At 42.7% G+C, this 12334-nt stretch overlaps 1 protein-coding gene across 5 annotated transcripts in view; it reads right to left on the bottom strand.

Annotated features, from left to right (window-relative positions):
• Positions 1-12334, bottom strand: part of PTPRE (protein tyrosine phosphatase receptor type E) — a 113556-nt gene that overhangs the window by 77790 nt on the left and 23432 nt on the right. For 2 of the 5 annotated variants that reach the window (XM_074875537.1, XM_074875540.1), the window contains exon 2: positions 8772-8882. The exons of the other annotated variants lie outside the window; for them this stretch is intronic. In XM_074875537.1, the coding sequence (XP_074731638.1) occupies positions 8772-8882 (111 nt within the window). The remainder of the gene's footprint in view (positions 1-8771; positions 8883-12334) is intronic. 5 annotated transcript variants of the gene reach the window in all.

Genomic DNA, 12334 nt, shown 5'->3' with positions numbered 1-12334 from the left:
ACTGTCTGGCAGGCACATGTCCTGCCCCTTCCATGCCAAGCACCAGCAGCATCCACTGAAATAACGGGGTAGGAAAGCTCCTCCCTTTCTAAAACTAGTTGTTCCCTGAAAGGGCAGATTTTTTTTTTCTCTTAATAAAAACTTCTTTTTTTTTTCTGCCCCAGTGTTTATTACGGCATGTGCTGAAAAAAGGAAGCTGGCAAGAGCTCTGCGTCTGCCCGAGCCATCTGTTTCTGCTTACTGGAAACCTGCTGGTAGCCCAGCCTCACGTGGAGGATGCACAAACACACACTCCCCTGCGCTTCAGACAGGCTCCACATCCGGTTATTCACTTACGTGATGTTTGAGTCCCTTATTTCACATTACACGTTGAGGATAAAACGCAAGCAGGAGTGTGTTTGGGGGGAGAACACGAGGGTGGGAGAAAAAAAAGCATGTTTCTCGCCACGGGAGGAGCATGAGGCACCACGAGGCTCCTGGGATCAGCTCCACAGAATCACAGAATCATCTCCGTTGGAAAAGCCCTTGAAGCTCCTCCAGTCCAACCATGAACCTCACACTGACCATTCTCAACTCCACCAGATCCCTCAGCGCTGGGTCAACCCGACTCTTCAACCCCTCCAGGGATGGGGACTCCCCCCCTGCCCTGGGCAGCCCATTCCAACGCCCAACAACCCCTTCTGCAAAGAAATACTTCCTAAGAGCCAGTCTGACCCTGCCCTGGCGCAGCTTGAGGCCATTCCCTCTTGGCCTGGTGCTTGTTCCTTGGGTCAAGAGACTCATCCCCCCATCTCTGCACCCTCCTTTCAGGGAGTTGTAGAGGGCGATGAGGTCTCCCCTCAGCCTCCTCTTCTCCAGACTAAGCCCCCCCAGTTCCCTCAGCCGCTCCCCATCAGACCTGTGCTCCAGACCCTTCACCAGCTTCGTTGCCCTTCCCTGGACACGCTCGAGTCATTCAATGGCCTTTTTGGAGTGAGGGGCCCAAAACTGAACCCACTCATCGAGGTGCGGCCTCACCAGTGCCGAGTCCAGGGGTAAGATCCCTTCCCTGTCCCTGCTGGCCACGCTATTGCTGATACAAGCCAGGATACCATTGGCTTTGGATATCATTGGCTCTGTCCCTCCCCAAGGGATTCTGGGGACACTGAGGGGTCCCGAGGTCCCAGTCATAGCGGGTAGGTACACGCTGTAGTTGCTAATCCAACCTTGGCAATTGCACGGTGCGCGGCTGCTCACGGGCTTTTACCAGGGAATATTACACAAATAATTTGTTACTCCAAAATTCACCCCCCTCCAGACTTCCGCTTACCTGCAGAACAACCAAGCACCTGCGTACAGATACCATACACCCCAAGGCCCATTTCAGAAGATGAATTTTCTTTTCATATGGAAAAGAATTTGAGGTTTTCACTAGAAGTGCAATTTTACAAGTACTGAGCATCATAGTATGTTACATCTGCTGTAATAAAAATACACTGCCAGTATGATATAGCTAATTAAACAGTAACTTTTTAATAAGACAACGATAAAACTTCCAGACTGCCTTAGGCTACAGAAACATAAACCCTTAATTTTAGTTTGTCAGATACAGAAAGACCCTAAAATTACTTAAATGACACTTTTAGCCTCAGAGGATATGAAACTAAACCAGTCAACCTTACTTCCTTTTGATAACCCTTTCTGATGAAGCAGGATTAAAATAGCATCACCGAAATCTCCAGTACGAAAGCAGTATAATTTACAAATGCACAGGTACTAATATTTTTACTTCTTTCGTTTGGTTGGTTTGCATTTTCATCTTATATTTTGAGTAATCGGCTACCACACTGTAACAACTGAATTTCTCTAAAACAACAAATCTTTCAAAGCAGTGAATATTTAAAATACCTTCCTAGTTCTCTGTTTTCCTGGTCCACAAAACACAACCTTGTTTTTTTTCCCTTGCACATTCTGGACCACAGTCACTTAAAGCACAAATAATACACCCATATTTTTAAACCCAAGCCATAGTACCAGCTTCATAGAGACAAGTCACACACATGTACATTTTAGGATAAAAAAAAAAATATAGGCCCAAGAGAGTAAGGAAGGAGACCCTCCAAATTGTATTTCCAACTCTTTTCACTTAAGTAATTTATAGGTTGCTGTTCTACAGTCCTCCCCCTCATTTGTGTTTCTTTTTTTTTTTTTAATTTAATATTCCTGAAGAGATTATTTCAGGTCAATCAATGGCCAAGCCTACTAAAAGTAATCCTGATTCATTCTCAGTCCTTCAATCTAAATGCACTAGTGGAGTTGTATTTCAGCAAGACGTGTTTCCACTGTCCCTCCGGTCCCTCGCTGCCTCCCTGCGCCCCCAGCCGTGCCCTCCTCTTCCACAGCATTTGGGCAGATTTACCCCAGCACGGCAAAATATGAGACACACAACATCTCCTGTATTTCCCCTCTGTGGTCCCAAAGATGGCACATATCTAGAAATACAGGTACACTTCATCAAATTGAATTATACAAACTGATAATTTTTATTTTCCTTTTATTTACCTGCTTTCCAACTGATGCAGAGCTGCGCAAGAGCAAACACCGCTGCCCCAGGGGATCCATTTTTTCAGATCAGTTGAATGCTGCTGGCTGTCAAACTTGTCTTTCAGAGTGATTCAGCCAAAAAAAGGATGAGCTTTTTTATAGAATAAATTCAGTGTGCTTGTATAGTACCACCCTGGTGATGGAAAACCTGATTGCTGAATGTTTTGCTCATGGCTTTAGCATGTGATAAGTGCTCATCCCATGGATTCAGTGGAATAACCTGAGAGGCACTGGCCACATTAGAACATCAAAATTTCCCTCTTGTGACTGGAAAAGGAAACACTCAGGCTGATCAATGACTGGTTGAAGCCACAACAAAGTGAAGTCCCTTCTTTTTTTCAACAGAGCAGCTACTGAGAACCTGGTCACATATTTCTATCCTAGGAGATAACAGAAAATCTGCTTGTGGTACAGGTAAACAAAATATTCAATATACAGTCCTCAGTCTCATCAACAAACGCTGGGGGAGGAGGAAAGGGGAAGTTGCAGGAAATTTTTTTTTCTGCAATTTTCCCTTTTCCCTACAAGCGCACTGTCAGCGTGCTCCCACGCCGGCTGCCTCCCCCCTGCCCTGGGAAAGCCCAGCTTGGGAAACTGGGGCTCAACTTCTTCAAACCCAGTTAACGCTGCTCCCATCACTCGGGTGCCCCTGCTCCCTGCCCCCAGAAGGGGGTTCCTGCAACATATTTGCAAGAGATTAAATTAAAAATCCCATCTCCAACTACTTTATTTTTTCATACATGTTGGGAAACATCTCACGAGAAGGAAGAAGGAGAAAAATTTCATGTTTGAAAAAGATGCACAAGCTTGAGAGAGCAGGAAAAAGTAAACCAGGTTTTTATCACCAGGTCAGGGTAATTTTAACTATATTCTGAGAGTCCAGCAGGCTCCGGAGAACTGTCTCTTTACAGGCATTTAAAAGAACCAAGAGCTGCACTCAGTGAGCTGGAAAAGCTAATTTAAAGCCTATTAGATGTCCCAAAGCAAGGAAATTGCTTTCTGGGAAGCCCCACCAACTGATGGTGTAACTCACACTCATTTTGAGCAGGGTGGTGGGAAGAGGAAAGATAAGAGTTCACCCGTGTGCTCTGTGGGACTCTGTGTTTCACGTAACAAAAATTTCATGTAACAAAACCAGGGTCTTTTTCTTAGATATTAGCAATTACTAGTTGTGGGAAACTCAGAAAGGCAGCAGATAAACTTGAGTTAATGAAGTCTCAGGAAGACTCATGTGGAACTTGAACCATCGTTAGGTGGAAGACCAGAGTTGATTTTTTTTTTCCCCAAGAAATCTTTCTAGCAGCTGCAAAACAACGGGTAGTTCTGATTTTGCTAGGTTGAAGTCAACTGCTTTACACCAAGAAAAAAAAACCAAACCAAAACAGGATAATTTGCTGGTATACTTCCGAGCACAGCATGCCTGGCAGAACCGCTCGCTCCTGCACTGGTAAGGATTATCCCAGAGACCACAGGAGGCACTGCCGGGGTGCTGAGGGCTTCTCCCCATCTCACACACTTTTAAACAGAAAAAAAAAAAAAAAAAAAAAAATATATATATATATATACACCCTATATGCAGCATACTGCAGTGATGGAGAGAAATGGAACCAAGCTACATTTACAAGCAGCTCTGCAGTCTGCGTCTGAAACATATCCCTTCCTTTCCTATCACATCAGGCATTAGCTACAAAAACCTGCCCTGGGGCATGCATATTTTGTGCTTATGATCTGCTTTTCCAGCTCAAGTCATTAATGTACAATTTAATGCAAGTTAGCTCTTTCATAAAACATATCTTAGCCTTATCAGAAGTAGCACCGGAGCATTTCTGAAAAGAAATCCTATCCTCAATTCTTCTCCCTTCATACTCAAATGTACTGCATACCTTTCCTCAAAGGCCATGGAAGAACCACAGTCTGAAAAATAAATGAGACAAAATAATGGGATTGTAACTAATTTCCAGGCTCCAACTGATTTTTGCACCTATTTCACTGTCTTAATTATTTGGCTGTATTAACAGCAGTAAGTTATGTAAAGATTTAAAAAAAAAAAAAAATTGCTGGAGAGCAGAGAGCCAAGTCTAATTATCAACAAAATTGATGTTAACTACACTTAGGTCAATACTATTCTGCAAAAAAGTGCTTCAAAACAAAAACAAAACCCAACAACATAAGAAAATCAAGACACACTGGCTTCCAAGAGACCTTCTGTTCACAGGTCAAGTAGATCAACTACAAAGGAAAGTGTGGGAGAAAAGCAAATTAAGTCATAAACATCCTATAAAATGAGCCTCCTCCGTGTCTGAACAGCAGCTTTCCGGGTGTCACCAAAACCATCAAGGAAGCTTTAAAACTTCATGGAAAAAGCCAAACTCAATCACCTTCCTGCATCTCCTGGCTGCTCAGTCATCACCTTCTCTGACAAGGTCAGCAAAAGAAAATGCAGATGTACCATGACAGACTAATGCAGGAGTTTTCCTGCTAACAACTGATTTAAAAGTGAAGCACATGCTGTCACTGGTGGGCAACTCTTAGGAAAACAGCAGTGTTGAAGGAAAGAGAAAAATCTTTCAACAAAGCTACACAAAATCCCGAGATATACCTCAAAATTTCTTTTATGTAAAACACTTTAATATTTTCATTTATTGCCACCCTAGAAATTGTTTTTCCCTCTCACACACACAGGCACAAAGCTCTGATTCTTTCAGGGAACCAATTAAAGGCATTAACTAAAAATAAAAAGCAAATCAGATCAGCCTAAGTTGCTTCTCTAAAAATATATATATATATATTTCACAGCATGCTAATTAATAGAACAGAACCAATATTTTGATATCATGATTAAGATCAGTCCATTATCAGCATTTTTCTCGACAGCAGATCAATGCAACTGCAATTCTGGCAATTTGCTCACTAAATGACTTTCCAAGATGCATTCCTGAGATAAGGCAATGCCTTCTTTAAAGTGCTTTTGAGCCAGTGAAAGATGAACCCTCAGGGAGTATTTTCGAAACAATGGCCAACTAGATTCTTCAGTAATAAAGCAAAACCTTTGCTTCACCTGTATTGACAAAAAAATGTGAAGTGAGGTGGAATGGCAAGACACTGGGGTTTTTTTTCTCCTTATTTCACAAACACTGATCACCAAGAATAAGATTGGGATGGAGGACACTTCCTAAACATCATTTTTGGAAAATGTAAAACTGAGGTTCTTGACGTCACTTTATTTTAACCAGAGGACACAGCTGAAGACCTGCTAGCAGGTGAATCACTTTTTCTGCCCTTTACTCTTCCTGCTCTACTTACTGGTTTTCACAACAGTGTTTCATGAGGAGCTGCACTGGCGCCTGGACAATATAAATGAAAGAAATGCCATTCTTCAGGGATCTGGAAAAAGGATAAAGAGGGAGGTGACGAAATCTGCAGGTTTAAAATTATTCAGTCTGGACAAAGTTCACATTTCCTGATCAGATTTTGGGGAAGGTTATCACACCACTCAATCATGACCAATGCAAACTGGTAAAATAGGGGAAAATGTTGACTATACACACAACGGGTTGTCTCTAAACTCACTAGATCTTGAGAAGATGTTGCTGGCTCTGAAAAGCCCCCTGGTTTTCTACCCATCCTTGAGGACTAACCCACTACGCCAGGGGGCACTGATGGCTCATGGCACTGCCTGAAACCCAAACAATCTGCAAAGTTACCTGCACAGGCAGGGGTGGAAGCCAGGAGGCCCCCAGGCAGGCTGCTGCCACGTGCTCTCTAGAGCAGAGTGATTTTCGACCAAAACGCAGAGGTTTTGGCGCTCAGTTGAACCACGTACTGCACCCACGGGAGCTGGCTGCAGTGGCTGAGAGCTACGGCTGTAGCCCACTGTGTCCTTCTGCCTCCCAGCACTGGTAACGAAGTACTTCTCTAAATATTGCCCAAAAGAGGCCACAGGAGATCTTCAGGTGATTCATTCATTCATTATCAGCCTTTCTAGAACAGCATGATTCCCCCAGCACAATACAATTCAAAACTAATCTACATACCTTTCTGTGCAGCTTCTCAACCTTTTCCTTCTATGAAGATCTAAATCTAAACACATTTTCTGTTGACACTTTTGATACCTGCAGAGCTTACTCCTTTGGAGGGGAACCCTTCCCTTCTTCATCAAAAAGATCTGAAGAAACTCATTAAAGATCCAAGACTTTTACCCCTTGATGACTTTTAATTAGTGCATGCTCACCCACGCAGGCAAAATGCATCACGAAAAACACAAAAGTAGACGTATTGTAAGACGTAACTGTACCAACTTGATAAAAACTGACTTATTTTTCAACACTAAAAATTCAAAACAGAGTAAAACTGTGTATTACCTTTCATATATGTATAGCTATAATACATATATGTATAGCTATGATATATATGCATACATACATGTATCACAGCTACCACACAAGGCTATATAAATATATATTTTACTTCCTTTACAAACTGTGTCTGGTGTTACACGTCCTGGTTTAATGGGCTAGAAACAGCACTATTTTTGATATAAATACGGGGATGGTGCAAGAAGATAAGCTCTTTGCAGAGGATGGGTGGTGGTGAGTGACCAGTATTGAAACATGGTACCTTCTGATGACTGAATCACAGAATCATTCAGGTTGGAAAAGACCCTTGGGATCATCGAGTCCAACCCTCAGCCCTACTCTACAAAGTTCTCCCCTACACCACATCCCCCAATATCTCATCTAAATGACCCTTAAACACATCCAGGGATGGTGACTCCACCCCCTCCCTGGGCAGCCTATTCCACTGTCTGACCACTCTTTCTGAGAAAATTTTTTTCCTAATGTCCAGTCTAAACCTCCCCTGTTGGGAGTTTAAACCCTGAAACATGGGTTCACCTCTCAGTTTCTTTAAAACCGTTAACTACGGTCTGTAACGCTGCTTTGAGTTCACTAAGTACACCAGACTTACATTACAACCCTCTCCACATTTAAGCTGAGCTCTCACTTTGCCCTGTAGTCCGTTAGAAGCATTAATAATTTAAGCATTACATAAATGTCAAATTTTACTCTCCTCTGAATCAACAGAATTGTTTCCGATTTCCAGTATTATACCAGCTAACAGCATGGCTCAAAATAAAAGCATAACAGTACACCTACTTCATGAAAATTTATTTATAATATAATTCAATTAACAACTGTAACCAGAGGATGTTTTAAAGCAGTGCAGTCCCTCAGAACAGCACAAACACCCGCTGTGATAAGCTACGCTATCCTGTCAATACAGCCTCTGAACAGAAATGTTAAACATTTTTCTTAGACTAATCATAAGTATTAATAATAATATTAATAATAATGATTAATAATAATAAAAATTAAGCAGATTGATGATAAGAAGTGTGAGGATCTCCAGCGTTTTGGAATCCCGCTGTATATACCCGAGTGTAGCTGGAGATGCACACAGATGTGAACTCCCTTTCGTAAGTAATTTTTTCTTACTTCCCAGTTAACAGTAGCCAGTCACTTAACAGCACTTACAGCTTCTGGCAACGATTTCAGGTGGGCATCAATGCTGAAGGAGATAGAATAACTTAAGCCAAGAAGGACCTTTAGGGTCAATCTGCCCAACCTCCTGCTGACAGCAGAGCTGAGCTCCAGGCTGCTGGGATGTGTGCTCATGCTGGGGGGGCTCCGAGGAAGGGATGCTGCAGCCCCCCTGCGCTCCTGCTCCAGGGCTGCACACCACCTTCACGAAGAATTTTTGTTTTTTCCCCCCATAGAACCAGTTGCTTGTGCCCACTGCCTCCTCCCCTTGCGCTCTGCACCTCGGCGTAGAGCTTGGCTCAGCCTTCTCCATCCCCTTCCTCCAAGGAGACTTCAGTTCAGTCCCCACCCTGCAAGGCCTCTCCTCTGGGCTTCACATCCTCATGCCCTTGCACTTGGCTTTGCCCAAGGCCAGGAGGCTTTTTGATGTCCCTCTGCAGAGCAGCCCCGACCTCCAGCACAGCAACGGCTCCTCCCAAACCGGGGCCATCTGCCAACCCGCTGAGCACGCACTTCATCCCCTCACCCAGGTCACTGGCAGAGATGTTGCATATGAACACATGGCTGAACAGTCTCCAGTGGAAAATGATGTATGAAGACCTTTGCTCTCATGTTTGTTCAGATTAAATAAGGAACAGCTGCTGGGCAAACCTGACTTCAAAGTTTGCTCCCTGGTAAAGCGCAGTAGCGGTCACTTCATTTTGATCCCATGTGTCTCCAATGACAAGACTATGGTACCACACAGAAGTCCTGAGTGATCTCCTGGAAGGACAAGAACACACAGAACATGCCAAGTTTCACTACCTTAGACGAGCTTCCACAGATGTGAACTTATTTGGTAGTTGTCTTCATGACAAAATAAATAATTTTTTTAAAGCGTCTTGGCCAATGTAAACAGGAAAAATCCACTGTGTTCAGAGGTCAGGCTTTGCATGCCTTCTATGTTTTTGATGTGCAAAGGATGTTTGTTAGGATGTTTTAGATGTATACAGAATGCAAAATCAGGACAATGTTAACTAACATCCAACTCTTGTACCACACCTTAAAAAAAAACAACCCACAACAAAAATTGCTTCTTGATGAATATAAAACACTTTAAAACCTGAAGTTATTTCAGCAGACTTCAATGGCTGATGTTTTTCCCATTTGCCACAAGCACTCAAGAGGCAAAATCCCAAACGTCACTACACCTCAATGCAGCAGAAATACAAACAGCTCAACTCAGATGTTCACTGAGGGGTGTGCGACCGCATTTATTTCCAACATGCTGGTTACTCACTTGCATTAATGCATGCATTAAAAGGGCTCCACACCACTGCCACCCCTCCCAAAAAAAGACATATGCTTGACACGAGTTTAAATGTGCCTCCCCAAGGCTTCTTTTAAGCACTCTTCTCCACCTGAAATTAATTAATTGCATCTACTGAAGAGGCTGCAAATCCTGAAAGAAACATGCCAAGTGATTTTAAAATTGATGGTAGGAAAGCTGAAGTTGGCAAGGAGCTGTGGAGACCTGGTCCAATCTTCTGTGGAAAGCTGGGCCTTAGATTAGGTTTTCCAGAGACTGTCAGAGTTATGAGTATTTCCTAAATTTATTTTAGAACAGTAATTATGAAAATGACTTTTACCCTGCACTCATTAAGGAACTTCCTTTCATGCACGTATGAGATGACAACAACTTTGCAGCATTCGCTGCATATCCAGCTTTAGATAAACTCACAGATGAACTCCTGATCAGAAATCCTGAACAAAGAGGTGAAGTTGCACCAGACCAGAGCCGGCCAAAACCCTCAGCAGTTACAGGGGTTACCTCTGCATACCTTGCCCTCGCCTTCAAAATACAATGGCACTGCCTGAAGAGCAGTGAATGCTGCTTTGTGGGAAGCCTTTAAGGCTGTTCATTAAACCTGTAGAATTTACAGGCACTTCTCTACACCCTTTCGTCCTGAAGCAGCACATCAGGACAGCAGGATACATCTCTTCAACTGGATTTCCAACATGATGGTCCTTTATTGGATGCCGACACCCTCCCACGGGCAGCGAAACGCAGCGTAAATGGCATTTCTCTGGGGATCATAATTCACACCGATGCCACATGGTGGTAGTACTACTAAAGGGATGGAGAGCAGCGAGCTCTCACAAAGCATGTGGGGTCACACTCAGCTGCAAATTCTGGTATTTGATGTTCCTCTAGGAAGCCCATTTCATCTGACCTCCCCAGAGTCAAAATAAGACGACACCGTCCTCATTTCAAAGAGAATAACCATTTGCACTGGAGTTTTACATAACTCCATTCAGTCATTTTTCTAACATCTGTGCCTAAATGAAACAACGGAGCACAGTAGATGCAACACAGATGGCTCACAAAGTCATTTAAAGTACACAACTGCTACGGTTTTCATCACAAATGCATAAACTGGCCCTTCATAAAGCTGTATGCGGAGAGCTGCCGCAAAGTCCATTGTCTTAATGGCCTCCAATTTCACAAGAAATGACCCTGCAGCAGCATGTTTCTTGGTCTCAAATGAACACAATCCCAAACCAGTCATTTCTGATACCTATTTACAGAGTAACAGAACACAGTTGTTTCATAAGATGGTTATAACCATCTTTCTAATTCAGTCAAACATCTTATTCAAGGTAAGAGTCAATTAAAACCAAGAAAAAAATAAATGAAAGGCCTTTTCAGCTTTACCATGCAACTGTATTTTTAAAATACAGTTTTCCTACTGCCTAACGTGTTTCCAGAAAGCAGAAATACATGATTCTCAGGCCAAAGTTTGCAAGCAACTTCTTACTGGAAACAAGCCACTCCAGGTCTGAAGAAAGACTCAACCACCAGAAATCTGCTGCCACTGTCAACCACAGAGGCCAGAAGAGGACACAGCAGGGAGAAGGCAGCATATCTGCCCTGAGGAGACACTTTACCTCACAATGTGTTTCACTAATGCTTCGCCAAATACCAGCCTTCACGTGTTCAGTCACTTTTATTTATCGGTTCTACCTGAAAATAATATTGAGACTTTATGGTTTTGACTGTAGAGCAAGAGATGGGGAACAGGTTTGGGACATAATGGTGGAAGAAAAACAAATGAAAAAAAACCAATAAGCCTCAAACTGAATTCAGTAAACTCAAAAATTCACGTTTAGGAAAAGAAATCCTGCAAGTCGAAGTTGTCTGTTCACTGGGAACACTCAGTTCTTGCTACTCAACCGCAGCCTCCACCAGCACCACCTCTACCCTACCTGGATAGCTTTGGCAGATGACTGCCAACAGCTACGGAATTGAATCGCATCATTTTTTTTAAAATTGTATATTACATATCCACGCAAAGATCCCAACCTTTCCATAATTAACCCCCTGAAAATCCCATCCTTGGTCAAATTTCTGAGCACAGCCATCTCCCCTCCTCCCAGATCCTCAGCAAGTTCTGTGAACTCCTCATGAATAACTCCTCCGTAGAAACGAACACTGCTGTATTCATTTCGAAAACAAAAACGGTATTATAAGAAAATATGCTGCTCACAATTCTAGTGTAATATCTTCAAACAACAGTGTAATGTCAAAAATGGCATTTTGCTTACCCAAACTTGAACAGTGAAATTTCTGGCTCTCTATAAACAAGCAAAAGTATCAGGTTTTCCTTGACAGTAGAAGACCCATTTTTTTCAAGATACAAGTTTATTATGGAATAAGTATGTCTAAATTGTTTTAAGGACTTTATTCTGTCTCTCCATTTTAATTACCACATATTAAAAACTCATGGTACAGTTACCAAATTTGTACAACTGCCTACGTCGTGCAAAAGCACACAGAGAACTTCTGCCTCCAGCAGACTGTGGGTCGTTACAAAATGTCCCAACGCTAATGCAGAGCTGTCTAAACTAATGAGCATGAAAAAAAAAATAAATGTTAGCATCTCTGCCACTATAGCTTATGCTTCTTCCAAAACCAAAAGAACCAACATAAAAGCAACTTTTCCAGTCTCTGGAAAAATTCAGCATTTGTGCATCCCTGCTCCTGCCAGCCTCCTGCTCTCTGCTGCTCCTCTCTCCCAACACCGGCTCCATCATCTTAGCTGGGCCATCAAATTCCTACCCAAGACTTCGCTATCCATACGACTCCTTGGACTTCTTCAGGTTTCTGTGCTGATCATCAAGTTTAATTCCACAGCAAATAACCAAAAAGAACGAAACCACCACAGAAGTAATTT

The sequence above is a fragment of the Strix uralensis genome, chromosome 7, assembly GCF_047716275.1.
Source record: "Strix uralensis isolate ZFMK-TIS-50842 chromosome 7, bStrUra1, whole genome shotgun sequence".
In the NCBI taxonomy this organism is placed as follows: domain Eukaryota; kingdom Metazoa; phylum Chordata; class Aves; order Strigiformes; family Strigidae; genus Strix; species Strix uralensis.
The sequence above is the reverse complement of the archived record's forward strand: the minus strand, read 5'-3'. Positions and strand labels throughout refer to the sequence as shown.